This window comes from Eulemur rufifrons, chromosome 2 (assembly GCF_041146395.1).
Source record: "Eulemur rufifrons isolate Redbay chromosome 2, OSU_ERuf_1, whole genome shotgun sequence".
Taxonomy (NCBI): Eukaryota; Metazoa; Chordata; class Mammalia; order Primates; family Lemuridae; genus Eulemur; species Eulemur rufifrons.
In genome coordinates this window covers 50,191,596-50,210,423 of record NC_090984.1, presented here as the reverse complement: position 1 = coordinate 50,210,423, position 18,828 = coordinate 50,191,596, and the positions used below count along the sequence as shown (strand labels likewise).

Below are 18,828 nucleotides of genomic sequence, written 5' to 3'. Positions count from 1 at the left end.
ACAGAGTCAAATACAAAGATAACCCTACTCCAGGGAGAATACACAAAGATCAACACAGACAAATAAGGGGCAGCTGCCATTCATCATCTGCTAAAATCATGTTTTACTAACAGAGCGGGTCAGATGGACCGCCATTGTTTACAAATACATGTTTACATATGCATTCTCAACCACAAGACATTATTTCTGACATTTGTAGGTTGACTAACCTCTTCCTTGTCCATAAATGGTTCTGGGGATCTCCCAAAACTAAATAAATCTCAGGGCAAAGGAAAAATGCCAGACAAGCAGCTAAACGCATTGTTTCTCTAAAGTACACACACACACACACACACACACACCCCCCCCCCCCCCCCGCCCTCCTCCATAATTTGAGTTTATACAAAGCATAAACTAGGAATTAATTTCAATCTTGCTGTCCTATTTTTAGAAGGAATATTCTAGGAGCTTCTAATTTACAAGTGATCCCTAGGCCGTTCCTCCCTGCAAAATTAAAGTATAAATTATTTTTGAATTCAGAGCTTTTCTCTAGAAAAAAGAATTTCTACTTCTATTCCTCTAGCTGTGAGTCAGGGGCCTAGGCCTACTTTGAGGCTTTGTGTCTGGCAGGAACTCCTTACCCCCACAGGGCAAACTATGTGAACCTTGTAAACATGATACCTATCTCCCCCTTCAAATGCGCTTATGTTTTTGACCATTCAAATGAACTAGAGAAACTATTCCTTAAGAAACCAGACTGAGATAGGCAAGCTAAGAAGAAGGGAAATATATTTTAATATAATGAACTTATGCCAGACCTCCCCAGGTGACCTCATCTAGTCTGATGGTCTTAAATATCCTCTACAACCTGATGATTCCAAAATACATCTTTGGTCCTAATCTTCCTCCTGAACTTCAGACCCTGCTGCCTGGGTGACACTGCCACTTAATGTCTGATACCCCAACTCATCTTTGTGCTTGTACTTTTCTCCCTATAGTATTTCATCTTCCCCCCTTTCCAAACAGAAGCCAGAGGGATGTATTTAAAACCCAAGCCAGATTAGCTAGGTGTGGTGGGTGCACCTGTAGTCCCAGTTACTAGGGATTGAGACAGGAGGATCATTTGAGCCCAGGAGTTTGGGGTGTAGTGAGCTATGATGATGCAACTGCACTCCGGCCTAGGCGACAGAGAGACCCTATCTCAAAACAAAACAAAAAGAACCAATCCAGAACATGTTACTCCTCTGTTCAAATTCTTCTAGTTGGACCCCCATCTCAAAGTCCTTACCATGGCCTACTAAGATCGTACACGATCTGCTTCTGCAACACCCATCTCATAACACTCTCCCCCTCAATGATTGTTCCACCTACTCTGGGCTCCTTGCTGTTGCTTGACTATGCCAAGCATGTTCTCACCTCAGGGCTTTGCACTTATCTCCTCTGCCTGGAATGCTCTTCTTTCTGCCAGATACATGCTTGGCTTGCTTCCTAACTTTCTTCAGATATTGGCTCAGATGTCAGCTTATCATAGAAACTTTACCAACTCATATAAAACAGCACCCCCTGATTACTCCACCACTCCTTACCTGCTATATTTTTCTTTACAGCATTCATATTATTTTTTTCCATTTGTTTATACTGTCTCCCTCCCACTTCTCACTAGAAATGTAATTTCTAGTAACTATGAGGACAGAAATGGAACTTTGTTTCACTGCATGCTGAATTCCTAGAGCCTAAAACAATGCCGTGCCCTTGGTGGATACTCATTAAACGGTTTGCTGAATGAATGAACGAATGAATGAACAAATTACCAAACTGTTCCAGGCACCAGAAATATAGACTTATGATACTTCCTTCCACTGATGAGCTCAAAGTCTAGTATGTAAAATAATTACTTACAATACAATATGATTAACTTTGAGTGGCGGGGGGGGGGGCCCTAGGAAGGAATGCTGACACCAGAATGGCATTATAAAGAGCAAATAGAAGCTCACTATGTGAAGAGGAGGCTCACGGGAGGACAATCTAGGCTGAAGGAACACTTTATGCAACAGTGTGTGATATGGCATGGTGCGTTCAGGAAACCACAAGTCAATCATTATTTCTGGAACAAATATTTTGGAAGGGAAAGTGGTAAGTGGTACGGCAATTAGGCTGGAAAGGCCACAAGTGAAAAGCTTTGTATGCCATGCAAAGCTTACACTTTACTTTATTCCATAAATGATGGAGAATCTCTGAAGAGTTTTAAGCAAAGAAGCAGCGTATAAACAAACTAACAGAGTAGCAGCATAGCAAAGAATGCATTTGGATTAACAAGTATAGAGCTGGGAACTGAGACTGGAGCCCAAAAGATCAGCTAAGAGAAAGTGATGAGTCTTGTACTCACAGGGAGAGTATGACTATGCTGGAACTGTATAAAATGCTTAAAAAAAACAGAGCAAGAACCAAGAAGAACAAGGAGAAAGGCAAGTTTCTACTATCTGATATGGATCAAGTGAACCACTACATCAGAGAACCCACAAGAACACCATCTACCACCACGTGACAACCTTCCCATAAGATGACAGAGGACGATGATGTGGATCTACCCAGCTATGCCTCCAGCGAATCTCAGGCCTTGAAGCCCTGCCCCTTCTGATTGACTGAAGAGGTTTGGATGCCAAGAAAGGCACAACTGAGTCCTATGACTGATATTACAGAATCCATAATTTCAGATAAATAATTTTACACAATCTGTTTTTCATTCCTGAAGGCAGGTAGTGTTCTATGGCATAGTAAGGAGAAACAGTCGACGTATCATAGGAGTGGAGACTGGGAAACAACGGATGTGGTTTCAGCTTTGCTGCTGTGAGTCTACTTAAGCCTCCACAACTCTGTACATCATTTCTCCATAGCTCTCCTGAGTTAGCATCTTCCTCATACTTGTGAGGATTTTGATGCTCCGTATTTCACAAAGAGGCATCACAACAGTCACGTTAAGTGCCATTTTTAGAGGCATGTCTTTTGTAAAACGATTTCACATGTATGCATTTTTTTAAATCCCAAGGTTCTGCAATTGTTATTAAATATATTTGAACACTTGAGCCCAGGGGTTTGAGGCTGCAGTGAGCTATGCTCATGCCACTGCACTTCAGTCTGGGTGACAAAGTACGACCCCTGTCTCTTTAAAAATAAATAAATAAACAAATAAACAAATAAATTAACTAACTAAATAAATTTGAATCCTGGGAATAATTCTGAGATTCAAAAGTTATGTTCTTTTCTTCTCCCTTTCATACACTGAACTATAAGGAGATTGGGTATAAAAGGATAGATAATTTGTTAAAATGTCTTTTTTATCTTTGAAATTACCGATGTTGTTGCTCTCTAATCACCTTTTGAAGTTTAGGATACAAAAAACATGAATTTTTCCGGTAATGGAATAATGCATAAGAATAATGAAACAATCCTTTCTGATTCATTCAATTACATTAATAGCTCCTAAAACAAATCTGATTGGACTGATTTTTTTTTCCAGTCTGTTATCACTAATGTATCCCAAGTATCAGACATATATGAGGCATTCACGAAATATTTGTTGAATGAATGTGTAAAAAACTTATTCAAAGAAAATGGATCAAAAAGTCCCAAAGGAAAGCTAAAATGCTTCAGTTCCAGTGAAAGCGCAACTATAATATGGTTTTTTTTTTTTTTTTTTAAACAGACAGGGTCTTGCTCTGTTGCCCAGGCTAGAGTGCAGTGGCGTAATCACAGTTCACTGCAACCTTGAACTCCTGGGCTCAAGTGATCCTACTGCCTCAGCCTTCTGAGTACCTAGGACCACAGGTGCATACCACCATGTCCAGCTAATTTTTTTTTTTTTTTTTTGAGACAGAGTCTCACTCTGTTGCCCAGGCTAGAGTGAGTGCCGTGGCGTCAGCCTAGCTCACAGCAACCTCAAACTCCTGAGCTCAAGCGATCCTCCTGTCTCAGCCTCCCGAGTAGCTGGGACTACAGGCATGCGCCACCATGCCCGGCTAATTTTTTCTATATATATTTTTAGCTGTCCATATAATTTCTTTCTATTTTTAGTAGAGGTGGGGTCTCGCTCTTGCTCAGGCTGGTCTCGAACTCCTGAGCTCAAACGATCCGCCCACCTCGGCCTCCCAGAGTGCTAGGATTACAGGCGTGAGCCACCGCGCCCGGCCTTAATTTTTTATATTGTTTGTAGAGATGGGGTCTTGCTCTGCTGCCCAGGCTGGTCTCAAACTCCTGGCCTCAAGCAACCCTCCTGCTTTAGCTTCCCAAAGTGCTGGGATTATAGGCTTGAGCCACCATGCCTGGTGCAACTATAGTCTTTTAACACAACAAAAGGCATAGAAACAGAAATCAAAAGTATGTGACAACAAAGCAAAGGATAAAACAAACTGAATGGCATTTACAGTAGAAAACCTGTACCTCCAGTGTACAGTGGTCTCGTTACTTACTGTATCTGCAGCAGTGAGATTGATACCCAGTCCTCCAGCTCGTGTGCTTAACAGGAACACAAAGATGTCATTCCTGCAGGAAAGGGAGGGATATGTTAAGAGGAAAAACTGAAAAGGAAAAATGGCATGTAGCAAAAGAGAGATCTATGAATATATAACACAGAGTCTAGGACACTGTACAAAGCTGCTCTGTTCCTTAAATCAAATGATGGATGCCATCTTCTAATTTCCAGATAACCTTTTCCTGCCTACTAATGTCTGATTGATAGACAATACAAATATAGACATGTAGTAAACATAACAGAAAAATATGTTACCACAGAAATACAGAACTCTCTCTATCCAATAGTCATATTTTTAATAAGTCAAAACATTCTTAATTCATACAGAGTGCCAAATAAAACAGTATTTCCCGGTTTCCCCCAAGAAAAGAGGCTACTGCGTCTGGCCTCTAGCTTTTTTTTTTTTCCCAGTAGAGACAGGGTCTCCCTCCCTCTTGCTCAGGCTGGTCTCGAACTCCTGAGCTCAAACGATCCTCCCACCTTGGCCTCCCAGAGTGCTAGGATTACAGGTGTGAGCCACCGCATTTTGATTTAAATGGAAGCATGGTACCTCACAGGTCCACAGAATATTTAACCACAAGAAGTCTTCAAATGAAAACTGATTGAGTTTCTTTCTTTTTTGTTTTTGGTAGAAAGGGGGTTCTTGCTCTTGCGCAGGCTAGTCTTAAATTCCTGGCCTCAATGGATCCTCCCATCTTGGCCTCCTAAAGTGCTAGGATTACAAGTGTGAGCCACCACAGCAGGCCCTGATTGAACTAGGTTCTAAAGAATAATCCACCCTCCCCACCCTGGCATTGAGAAGATTGCTTTTGTTCCATATATCTTCCCTCCTGCTTTGGTAGGTACAGAGCCAGGGGGTCAGAAGCTTCTCTTGTGGTACCTGTGTCAGAGCTGACAGAGCCACCCAATGGCTGGGGTTTTTTTGGTAATTTCTTAAAGGAGCCCAGAATCTGAGCATGGGGTAGGGGACAGTGGGGGAGGTAGAAGGCAGTTGAGAAATGCAACAAAAGAAAGGATAGAAGCAGAAAGAGGGATCATTTCCATAGTTTGGACAGCCAGAGAGCTGAGCGTCCAGATGTTATAATCACTTACAAATAGGGACTATATACAGAATAATACCAGTGAAAGAAATGCAGGCAAAAATAAGTTAGTAGAAAAGCTTAGAAATATAATGGCTTCTTCTGGATATCAATTATGTATTAAGAAAATACCTTCTGATGATGAGGTAGATGGTATGTAGCAAGCTTTGGCTACATTCAATGTAATTTTATCATAATGGAAAGAACAGATTGTAGAAATATTGCATTGTTATAATCAAATAAATTAGTTCATATCCTGGATTATACTGCTATATTATTTATAAACAAAAATATCTATATCAAACTGCTAACAAGTTCCTTTCTACTTAATAAATCTAGTATTAGGGCCACGCATGGGGCTCACTGCATGTAACCCTAGCACTCTGGGAGGCCGAGGCAGGAGGATCATTTGAGCTCAGGAGTTCGAGACCAGCCTGAGCAAGAACGAGACACCGTCTCTACTAAAAATAGAAAAAATTAGCTGAGCAACTAAAAATAGAAACAAAAAATTAGCCGGGTGTGGTGACGAGTACCTGTAGTCCCAGCTACTCAGGAAGCTGAGACAGGAGGATCACTTGAGCTCAGGAGTCTGAGGTTAAGCTAGGCTGATGCCATGGTGCTCTAGCCTGGGCAACAGAGTGAGACTCTGTCTAAAAAAAAAAAAAAAAAATCTAGTATCAGGCTGGGCACGGTGGCTCATGCCTGTAATCCCAGCACTTTGGGAGGTCCAGGCGGGAGAATCACTTAAGTCCAGGAACTTGAGACCAGCCTGGGCAACATAGTAAGACACCCATCTCTACCAAAAAAAAAAAAAAAAAATTAGCCAGGCATGGTGGCACATGCCTGTAGTCCCACCTACTTGGGAGGCTGAGGTAGGAGGACCATTTGAGCCCAGGAGTTCGAGGTTACAATGAGTTATGATCAGGCCACTGTATGCAGCAGCCTGGCAACAGACAGAAACCCTGTCTCAAAATAAAATAAAATAAAATAAATCTAGTATTGATAACTTGAATTAATGTTTTAGGGGCTCTGACTGAACAGAAGAAAAAATACCAGAAGGCTGGGAGGGGAGTGGAGGGGATGGGTAAATTCACACCTAATGGGTACGGTGCGCACTGTGTGGGGGATGGGCACGTTTAAAGCTCTGACTCAGGTGGTGCAAAGGCAATATAAGTAACCTAACCATTTGTAGCCCCATAATATTCTTGAAAAACAAACCAAACCAAACCAAACCAAACCAAACACAAACCCAGAAGGCAAGATGGTGGTTTGGGTGCCCTCTAGGGGGCTGAAAAGGAATCTCAACCTAGAGCCTTTGATGGAACAGGCCTTAAGAGACCAGGTTCTGGGGAGTCTGTAGAGTGGCCTATGAAACCATATAGCAAAGACATGTGTAGGTCTCACTCTCATTCCTCTTTAATGATCCACTGAGGCCTCGCTGCACCAAAATACCCAAATAGTGCTAGACACATAGCTGATAGCTATAAAGGCTTGTTGAATGACTGAAAAAGAACCACAATTAAAGATCAACACTAGAGCTCTATAATACTCTCACCAAGAAAAAAAAAAAACAAAACCATGCAGTAGTCACTTTTTCTTTTGTTTTCCAAAGAGTTACCCTGAGTAGTCAGATAATGGGGTGGGGATCCATTTGGTAAAGGTCATGGTGTAGGGGGAAGGGAAGCAAAGGCAAAGGCACCCCAGAGCAAAGACCTTGTGAATGGTTTTTAGGATCACGCATTGGTCACATGTTCTGAATGTTGCCCAGTCAGGACATCCTGGCCAAACAGTCTTTAGTCTCAGTCAGACTTTTTCCTGGAAGGATCCCTCATAAATAAATCTTGTATGAAGGGAATGTAAATGGCTTTTTATAGGAGCTCTTGTTTACTCTGGCTGACCCTTGAGCCACAGGGCTTTCCAGTTGAAACTACAATTTTTTCTTTTGATGTCTTTCATTAATAATATGAAAATATTTGGCAAGGAATGCTTTTCTGTTTTCAAAAACACCTGTCTTTTTCTCTATATTGGGCTACTGCAGCCACTCAAATTTTAAGTTGTACTGTACTGTTTTCTCCCCATTTGGACGGGTCAGCTTGACAAGTTTCTGGTCAGCAGAGGCACAGTTCAGATTCTGTACATGAGAAGTAAGTAAATTATTCCTGAGCCATAATTCCAACTCTAAGCATCTAGCTTATAATGTAGGCAGGGATCAGAAAGGACTCTTTAATTTCTTCATTTTGCCTAATTTTAGACAGAAGGTATTAAAACAATGGTTACCCAAATGTTCACTATATACACAGTCACTGCTACCTAGGAAATTCTCAGTTGTAGGATGTAGAAGCTCAAGTAAGGTTTCCTTTTTTTTTTTTGAGACAGAGTCTCACTTTGTTGCCCAGGCTAGAGTGAGTGCCGTGGCGTCAGCCTAGCTCACAGCAACCTCAAACTCCTGAGCTCAAGCGATCCTCCTATCTCAGCCTCCCGAGTAGTTGGGACTACAGGCATGCACCACCATGCCTGGCTAATTTTTTCTATATATATTTTTAGCTGTCCATATAATTTCTTTCTATTTTTAGTAGAGATGGGGTCTCGCTCTTGCTCAGGCTGGTCTCGAACTCCTGAGCTCAAATGATCCGCCCACCTCGGCCTCCCAGAGTGCTGGGATTACAGGCGTCACCCACCGCGCCCAGCCAAGGTTTCCTAATAAGAGCTGTGCAAAGTGAGATTTTTACTAACTAGATTTAGTACAATTTAATGGTTAAAATACCATTCTTTCAGAGCTAAGCTTTTCAAAATAATTATGCACTACTGAGATTGCCCAAATAAATCTGCTTCATAAGTTAAGTGAGAGATTTTAGAGGTAACAAGTTAGATCCATTTACTGATTTTTTTAAACTGCAACATACACTGAGACCTGGATCTCATAGCCCAGTTTTCTGGGGAATTGGGTCAGCTAGGAGAACAGTTATATCTCTACAGCTCAGAAGCCCAAATCACTAGAAGTCAAAACACTACAGCTGTGGTTGGAGTCTACAGCAGAAGTTTTCCATCAAGCAATATGACAATATGCATAGAGTCTTAAATGTTCTTATCCCTTTAGCTAGTAATTTTCCTTGTTTGAATCTATGCTAAAAAAGTAGGCTAGGCGTGGCGGCTCGCGGCTCACGGCTCACGCTTGTAACCCTAGAATGCTGGGAGGCCGAGGCGGGCGGATAGTTTGAGCTCAGTTCGAGACCAGCCTGAGCAAGAGTGAGACCCTGTCTCTACTAAAAAAATGGAAAGAAATTAGCTGGACAACTAAAGATATATATAGAAAAAAAAATTAGCTGGGCATGGTGGCGCATGCCTGTATTCCCAGCTACTCGGGAGGCTGAGGCAGTAGGATTGCTTGAGCCCAGGAGTTTGAGGTTGCTGTGAGCTAGGCTGACGCCACAGCACTCGAGCCAGGGCAACAGAGCGAGACTCTGTCTCCAAAAAAAAAAAAAAAAAAAAAAAGGGTAATCTAAAAAAGTATTAATAACAAAGATTTATATGCAAAGATATTCACTCAATATTTTAACAGTAGAAAAGTGGTATATATGCCCAGTGTAATGGCATTTTGGTCATAAAAATAACGATTGCAAAGACTTTTAAATGATATGTGAAAATATCATGACATAATGTGAAGTGGAAGAGATCAGGACACAAAATCCTATTTATGAGATGCTATCAACAGTGTAAATACAACCATATACGTAACACTTAAGACTAGAGGAATATATCAAAATGTTAACAGTAATGGGATAGTGGCGGATTTTTATTTTCATCTTTAAATATTTTTCAAATTTTTCTCAGTAGGCATTTCATGGTAATATATATGGACCCCAATTCTTACTGAAAAAAACAAAACATTACCGTTAACAAGATCCTCAAATGTATGACATCAAATACTAGTGGAAAATAATGCAAACAGTACTAGATGAAAGACCTATTACTTAATGGCTCTTGTCATAACACACAATGCATGCCACCCCATACCAATGTGCCCACACCACAGATGCACTGGCATAACTGGAGAAAATACAGGCACTCTGGGAAAATACAGTCTATAGATCTTGCATATAAGATTCTTGTCAATTGGAGGTCTTAGGTTGGAGCAGGTAAGGACATGGTAAAATACAACTCATTGATTTCAGAATCAAAAAAAGACAAAGATCACCTGATACACTTTTTTCCTCTTTTTACCATAACAATGTGGTGCGTTAAGTGGCACTGCTGTGCTTATTCATGTTTCAAATAATCAATTTTAGGATCTGCGGATAACTTCTGCTAGGTGAGAAGCTAGGTCAGGCTATCCACACAGCTGCTCCAAAGTAGCAAACCGAAATAGGTTCAAAGTAGATTTTCCCCTCCATTGTTGGTCAAATAGCTACTTGCAATACTGGTGTATAGTTTTAACTTAGGAGTTAGTGGCCTAATGGGGTACACACTGTAAACAAAAACATCAGGATATATATCTCCTTATCTGTGCTCCATTGTAAAAAATAGCATAATAGCAAAAATTCTCAGTCAGAAGGCATTCTTTGTTAAATTACGGATGTGTTTTGTGCTAATTTTACATGTGAATTACACCATGCTTTATTTTTTTATTTTTTTGAGACAGAGTCTCACTCTGTTGCCCAGGCTAGAGTGAGTGCCGTGGCGTCAGCCTAGCTCACAGCAACCTCAAACTCCTGAGCTCAAGGGATCCTCCTGTCTCAGCCTCCCGAGTAGCTGGGACTACAGGCATGCACCACCATGCCCGGCTAATTTTTTCTATGTATATTTTTAGCTGTCCATATAATTTCTTTCTATTTTTAGTAGAGATGGGGTCTCGCTCTTGCTCAGGCTGGTCTCAAACTCCTGAGCTCAAATGATCCGCCCACCTCAGCCTCCCAGAGTGCTAGGATTACAGGTGTGAGCCATCGCACCCGGCCCTACACCATGCTTTAAAACTGAAATGCTTTAAAACAAATTAAAAATTGTAATATAAATACAAAAGGCTATGTGCTTAATTTTCTCCCCAAGAATTCAAAATATTAACAGGCCACAAAATTAAAGGGCAGAAAGTCAAAATTGTTCTGATTTTCAAACATTAAGATCTACTTTGTTCCTCAGTTTTCCAGGTCTAAGGAAGAAGATAAAGATGGAGTTCAGCAGACCTGTCAATAGCGGAGCTTGGCTTTCTCCTCGGAGAGAGGGGTAACAAGACCCTGCTTACTACAAAGAGAACGTGCACTCAGGATAATTATGGCTCTATAAACCATCAGCATTCAACAGGTGGTACTTGAAATTTCATAGGCTCTTTAGCAGGTAGGAGAGGTACTGTGGCTGAGAGCTGCCAGCTGAATAGACTGCACACAACTGTAATTTGTCATATTGCACTGTACTGCTACTATGCTAGAAGGAAAGCAGGAAAAAGGTACTTTTCCTTAAACTTATACAAAATGAAACAGAGAAATAAACTAAAAATCAACTCTAAAGTCAATGCCCAGAAACAGCTATTGTTAACAATCAGGAATACAGCCTTGTGGACTTTTTTCTACATACATATTACCCATTGAGGATGATCTTGGTTCATGCTCAGATCCCTCTCCCTCTCTCTCTCAGATACATAGATCTGAATCACTATAAGCAGATTTAGCAATTTAGCAACCTGTTTAACAACGTGGATATCTTGGCATTTGTTTTAAATCTAACACTTCAAGCACTACAGAAAAATAGAAATAAGAATTTTTATAATTCCCATTAATGTTACCTGTTCTGAAAATCAGCAACCATATCCCGCCTCTCCGAGATCTTGGATGAGCCATCAAGCCTCATGTAGGTGTGCTTTCTATAAACCATATATTCCTGCCAATCAGGGAAAAAAAATATAATAAGTCTGATGCAAATTACTGTATTCTAATTCTCACAAACATCTAGCCACTTTCCGCCTCATCTATACTAGGGGCAAGGCATTATATCTAGAATGGGGAGACAGCAACCCCCAAAGCACAGGAATTTAATTTGTAAATAAGTTTATAGCCAGTGTTTGAAAATCCAGGGCAACCCAAAGATTATAATCACACTCATTTTCAATTTGGAACCTAATCTTACTCCTGCAGATTTCTGTAGCTTTCATGAAAAAAAAGAAAGAAGAAGAAATCTCCAAACCAAAATGTCTTTTCAGTCATCAACCAGATGTTTTTCACAGCTATGAAAATATCCAGTTTTCTTTCAGTGAATAACATTCACCCTACTGTACTTCCCTCCAGCAAATCCTTGCTGATCAAAGTCCTTGAATTTATAGCCTGAGCTTCCTTCTCCCATCAGAGCATGCATCACTGTTAAGCAAGGGCTAAGCATCAGAGTGAAACAGAAGACAAGCTGGTTTTCCATGGCAGAGAATGTTGTTGACATCATCTATGAGAGGAATTACAACTTTTAAAAATAGAGAGGAGATGTCAAGAGATTCAATGGAGAGAATGTCTCTCCAATTTATAGAAGTTGCAATTCCTTTGAGTTATGTCCAAATGAAGACTGATTTCCTCTTTTGTTACCTCTGATTACACTACAAAAGTCCATTTGTAGAACTATTATCAGAAGCTCAACACAGCTGCTTATTTATAAGAAAAACCATGATATAATTACTTTGGTTCTAAAATAACTTTTCTCTATTGAAAAAGACTAATCATTTGTACGTTTGGGATATACTTGTGTTAGTTTTCTGTGGTCAAGTGTTCTTATATTGCAATATTTTCACATGTAGCTCTTATACTTGGCTGGCATTTGAGCACACAAGGTTGTGGTAGTTTGGTATGGCTGGTGCAGCGTATGTGGCAGCCTATTCTTCAAGCAAGTGAACACCAAGAACATGGCAGAGGTCTCCTGCTTGGGTACCTGTGAGGTGAGGCTGGTTAACAAAGCAGACAAGCTCATTGACACACACATCTTCATTGTGTTTTATGGGTTTTTTTTGTTTTTGAGACAGGGTCTCGCTCTGTAACCTGGCCTGGAGTGCAGCGATGCACATAGCTCACTGCATCCTCAAACTCCTGGGCTCAAGTGATCATTCTGCCTCAGCCTTCTGAGTAACCAGGACTACAGGCGTGTGCCACCAAGCCCAGCTAATTTTTTTGTTTCTAGATTTTGTAGAGATGGGATCTTGCTTACGTCACCCAGCCTGTCTTGAACTCCTGGCCTCAAACGATCCATCTGCCTTGGCCTCACAAAATCTATGATTACAGGGATGAGCCAAAATGCTCGGCTCCGTAAGGGTTTTGATAATCAAAGATGGGTGGAAAATACTCATTCAAAGTGAGCTTCAAGTTCACACTTAGTGGTATAGCCCTAAAACAGGACAGAATTAATGGTAGAAAAAGAGGGGGTCTTTTGGGCAAGAAGGAATTCAGGAAAGAAGGAGAAAAATGATAGCATGATGGTGGTCTTTAGAGGCTTGTTATGTACCTTGGCAGCTAATCCAATCAGGGAATGTGGTAGTCTGGAACATCAAAATAACTAGACTATATGAAAACAGCTTACAGAGAGTCACCCATGCCACAGATTTGGGTTTTAACAAAAAGGTAGGCTTCCTGCACAAGTACCCTTTTTGCCTTTTAAACTAGAACTTCTAGATTCATGAAAACACTGATGAATGAATCTTCCTGTAAATTTCGCTGTTCACGTATTTATATATCAAGGTTACCACAACACCAAGGGTATTAATCCTAGACCATAATCAAACCAACCCTAATTACAGACAGCCTGTTACTCAGACAACAGAAGTGAATTTCTCCTTTTTACTGCTTCAAGCCTTAGCTTTCCCACCCAGGAGAGTAGTGGGATTTCAGAGGCTTTAGATAAGTTTAGATTCTATTTCAACAAATATCTTCAAAATAACAAGAAAATGGATATGGAAAAATCTGTTAAAAGCTGAATAGAGCAATGTCTATATCCCTGTGCTATAGGAAAAAAACCTAAAAGATAAACACTGGGCTAAAAAAGCAATTCAATATGTCTTTCATTCACAAATTCTAACTATTCCAAAGCTATTCTAGATGTCTCTCTAAAATTCCAAGCTGTTTAGAAAGAGATAAATGTTAATTTGTAAAGAAATCCTTAATTTTTCCAACTGTAAATTTTAAGAATTGTGCCCACCTCCATTCTTCGTTCAGTTTTCACATGATCTAAAAAAAATCTAATGTTTCAGTATACAATTCTATACTATTAAAATGAAAATATAAATGCTAGCCAATTGTGGTGATAAGCACCTGCACCTCCTCCTAGCTACTTGGGAGACTGAGGCAGGATATCACCTGAGCTCTGAAGTTGGAGACCAGCCTGGGCAACACAGCAAAACTCTATCTCCTAAAAAATAAATTCTAACAACAAACGATATTATGGTACTCACAGCACTTTTCTTGAAAATTTAAAAATCTCAAAAAAACAAAAACAAAAAAAACCCCCAAAACCCCCTGTCTCTACACATCAATTTCTACACCAAAAGATTTTCTAAGATCTACATTTTTTTTGAGACCAGGTCTCACTCTGTTGTCCAGGCCAGAGTACAGTGGCATCATCTTAGCTCACTGCAACCTCAATCTCCTATCTCAAGCAATCCTCCCGCCTCTGCCTTCCGAATAGCTGGGACTACAGGTGTGCTTCACCATGCCCGGATAATTCTTCCATTTCTTTTTGTAGAGACAGGGTCTTACTCTTGCTCAGGCTGGTCTCAAACTCCTGGGCTCTAGTGATCTTCCCACCTCAGCCTCACCAAAGTGCTAGTACTACAAGCGTGAGCCATCATGCCAGCCACTCTAAGATTTATCTTAAGAGCCTTGCTTAGTATGTTTTCAAAGCTGGCAGCTGAGACCTGGTTAATTAGAAACTGTCTATCAGCTGAGTTTTGCAGCTAGCTCTCTCATCCCTACAGGTGTGCACCACTGTGCCCGGCTTAGTTTCTTTTAAAGGTGGTACAATCATTCCCATTCATCTCTCAACTGTGTACAGTTCACTCCCATGTCTAAAGGACCACTGCTGGATGATTAGTCTGACATTACTATGGTTAGCAGTAACTGTGTTATGCTCAGCACTTCTGTGCATTAAAGAGAGCTTAGATACGGGCACAGAAAGACCAACCATCACTCAGTTCTTCCTTACACAGGGTACTCTGTTGAAACCAAGGATATCTCTCACTCAAATCCATTTTTGGTATTTAGGAAAGGCTCAGAAAATGATCCATCAGTATGACTGAATTTCCCGGAGCCTCATAAAGCAATCAGAATTCCTTTTGTTCCATCTAAAGCAGCAAATAGAGAAGAGAACGCAAGCACAGACCTTTGTCCTCTCCTGGAGGTCTCATAATTTACGACCTCCTTTGATTAAACAAAAATGAACATAAGTACTCTCTTTTTTTTTTTTTCTGAGACAGAGTCTCGCTCTGTTGCCCGGGCTAGAGTGAGTGCTGTGGCGTCAGCCTAGGTCACAGCAACCTCAAACTCCTGGGCTCAAGCAATCCTCCTGCCTCAGCCTCCGAGTAGCTGGGACTACAGGCATGTGCCACCGTGCCCAGCTAATTTTTTCTATATATATGTTTTTAGTTGGCCAGATAATTTCTTTCTATTTTTAGTAGAGACGGGGTCTCACTCTTGCTCAGGCTGGTCTCAAACTCCTGACCTCGAGTGATCCTCCCGCCTCGGCCTCCCAGAGTGCTAGGATTACAGGCGTGAGCCACCACGCCCGGCCTGAACACAAGTACTCTCAAGATGATTCTTGTGGGATCAATAACTATGAAGTAAATAAGCTCTAATACTACTTGCATAAAATAAAAATTATGGCTCTTAACATTTAGGAAGCTTTGAGACTTATACGGTTCCAATAGATGATATTTTATCTTACACTCCCATGTTCATTGCAGCATTATTCACAATAGCCAAAACATGGGACCAACCTAGGTGTCCATCAACAGATGAATGGATGAAGGAAATGTAATACATATACACAATGGAATATTATTTAACCTTAAAAAGAAGAAGAAGAAGGAAATCCTGCTATTTGCAACAATATGGCTGAACCTGGAAGACATTATGCTGAGTGAAATATGGCAAACACAGAAAGACAAATACTGTATGATCTCACTTATATGTGTAAACTCATAAAAGCAGAGAATTGAAGGGTGGTTGCTAGGGGCTTGAAGAAATGGAGAGATGTTGGTCTAAGGGTACAAAGGTTCAGTTATGCAAGATGAAAAAGTTCTGGAGATCTAATGTACAGCATGGTGGCTATAGTTAATAATATTGAGCTGGGTATAGTGGCTCATGCTTATAATCCCAGCACTTTGGGAGGCCAAGGCAGGAGGATGGCTTGAGGTCAGGAGCTGGATATCAGCCTGAGCAAGTGCCAGACTCTGTCTCTATAAAAAAGCAAAAAAAAAAATAGCTGGGTATGGTGGCATGCACCAATAGTCCCAGCTACTCTGAAGGCTGAGGCAGGAGGATCCCTTGAGCTTAGGAGTTCAAGGTTACAGTGACTGTCATTGGGCTACTGCACTTCAGTATGGGTAACAAAGTGAGACCCTGTCTCTAAAAAAAAAAAATGATAATGATGATGATGATAACATTATTGTATTGTATACTTGAAATTTGCTAAGAGAGTTGATTTTTTTTTTTTTTTTTTTTTTTTTTGAGACAGAGTTCGCTGTGTTGCCAGAGCTAGAGTGCCATGGCGTCAGCCTAGCTCACAGCAACCTAACTCCTGGGGCTCAAGCGATCGATCCTCCTGCCTCAGCCTCCTGGGTAACTGGGACTACAGGTCTGCTCCACCACACCCAGCTAATTTTTTCTATTTTTAGTTGTCTGGCTAATTTCTTTCTAGTTTTAGTAAAGACGGGGTCTCGCTCTTGCTGAGTCTTGAACTCCTGACCTCAAGCAATCCTCCCACCTCAGCCTCCCAGAGTGCTAGGATTATAGGCGTGAGCCACCACACCCAGCCCCCAAGAGAGTTGATCTTAAGTGTTCTCATCACATATACAAAAAATCATATTAATTAGTTTGATTTTGGTAATAATTTCAAATGTATACATACATCAAAACATCACATTATCCACCTTATGTAGAATACAATTTTTATTTATCAAGTATACCTCAAAAAAGCTGAGGGGGGAAAAGTGTCAAAGACGATTTTAACACATACACTGTATCAGCAGCTGAGAACAACCACTACAGAGGGAAGGCAGGACAGTGCCCCTTTGAACCTTGTTGTTCAGGTATTCAGGCACAGCCCTCAGGCAAGCAGCACTGGCAACACCTGAGGTTTGCTAGAACCTACACTTCCTTTATCTAATACAGAGCCCTCTGGAGCAAGACCCTAACACAAGGCACTCTTGGGCCCATAATAACCTGCCTTCAACCTACTCATGTTAAATATTTCCTTTTCTCCTATGCCATATGTTTCAGTCACAATGGACTACTCTCCCCAAACATCTTATATTAATACTTTCTCATCTCTTTGCCTTTTTATAACCAGTGTCCATAGTCTTAAATTCTCTTCTCCCTGATGGGTAAAATTCTATTGAAGTTCAGTTCAGATGTCATTATCTATGTGATACTTTTCTCAAGAGTGACCCAGTTAAAAATAAACATATCCCTCTTGCTATGCTCAGTTCTGTTCATGCTTCACTTTGACACTAGTATCAGGGTTCACTTATTTGTGTCTGTATGTCTTTTCCACTAGATACATTCCTTAAAGTCAAAGGCCATGTTTAACTGGTATTTGCATCTGCCTAGCATAATACCTTGCTCACAGGTGGCATAGAAAAAAAAAAAAAAGAATTTAAAAGATTATAAACAGTATGGTTCTAAGATGAGAAATTTTCTTCTATCATTCCTAAGACCTAATGCAAACTGTAGTTAAGAGTGACCCCAATTTGCTTTTCATTCCATGGGCCAGTTTTAGAATACCCAGCTTCCTAGTATATGCAGAATCACAGCTCCCAAAGGTGACTTGGTAGTTCTAAGAGAAATTAGATCATAGATGATAGAACGTCTGTTCAGGATGAATCCTTCCCCAGTGAGGTACAGCACTTGTATAGCTGTCTGGGCAAGTTACACAACCCAGTGTCTCAAATGTCATCATTAGCTATGGAATATCTGGATTTAATTCTGTGTTGCACTAGCTTCATATACTGGTACAGTTCAAGGTTTGTCTAGATTTCAGTACTTAACAATCACACCACATATAGCATCAGTTGGCTGACCCTTTCCAAGTACTTTTATATTGCACAGAGAATACTGAGTGGCTAATTTTCTTAAACTACAGACTTAGTTGCTTAATGCAACAGGAATGAAACTCAAAAGAGAAGACCCAGAGATAATATGTCATTTGTAATGAGTTGAAAGCTCTCTGCACCTACTAAAATATGGAGGGGGTTCCCCGACTATGGTAAAATTGGTGTTGGTAGGAAAAGTTTTGTCTGCTACGCAGCTGGACACCTGCATCCCAACTGCACAGGGGTAATGTCTGTTTCCCATGGTACATCCCCAACAGCCAAAACTTTAGAGGTGGTTCAGTAAATATAAAATAAACCCATAACATGACATTTAGTGATCTATGATATCCTCATGTATTTATGTCCTTGCCTTCTGTCTGTGGCAAACTAAAAGTTCCTAGCCCTGGAAATTAAGCAGTCACTTTTTTTTTTTTTTTAATCCCCTATCCACAAATACTAGTTGGATGCTATGTGAAAGTATAAAACATTTCTGAATATAGAATTCTACTTGGAAGAAGATTTAATATATACACAAGAAATTTAAATTAAAGTCAGATTTTTACCCAGGAGAAAAAAGAAGCTATCAATCACTTCAGAAAATACTGAGCAAATACTAAGTGTCTAGAACTAATATTTCTCACAGAATAGAAACCTGGCCATATAGAAGTATTTGAATTTTTACTGTCTTCTAATTCTGCTGAGTCCCAGAAATAGAGACAAACAAATAGCCAGGGCTGAGGCACAGAACAACAACAAACCAAAAACGCTGTTGGATAAAAGAGAGACATTGACATACTCCACAGATACAAAACAGAGCTTTAATGCCTCCAATGTGAATTTCTAAATCCTACTCTATTGGAAGCTTTTGTCTCCCTCCTTGTACAGGGTATAAGATTTCAAGGGAAAAAGGACAATCCTGAAAAAAACAAAACAAGCAACATTTTGAGACTGAAGAAGTAAGGCAAGATTTTTTTTTGTTG

The 18,828-nt window shown here is 40.4% G+C and overlaps 1 protein-coding gene across 1 annotated transcript in view; it reads right to left on the bottom strand.

Moving 5' to 3' along the window:
• Positions 1-18,828, bottom strand: part of INO80 (INO80 complex ATPase subunit) — a 120,666-nt gene that overhangs the window by 14,915 nt on the left and 86,923 nt on the right. The window contains exons 28-29 of the mRNA XM_069484573.1: positions 11,360-11,454; positions 4,446-4,518 (exon numbers count right to left, since the gene is read on the bottom strand). Of these exons, the coding sequence (XP_069340674.1) occupies positions 4,446-4,518; positions 11,360-11,454 (168 nt within the window). The remainder of the gene's footprint in view (positions 1-4,445; positions 4,519-11,359; positions 11,455-18,828) is intronic.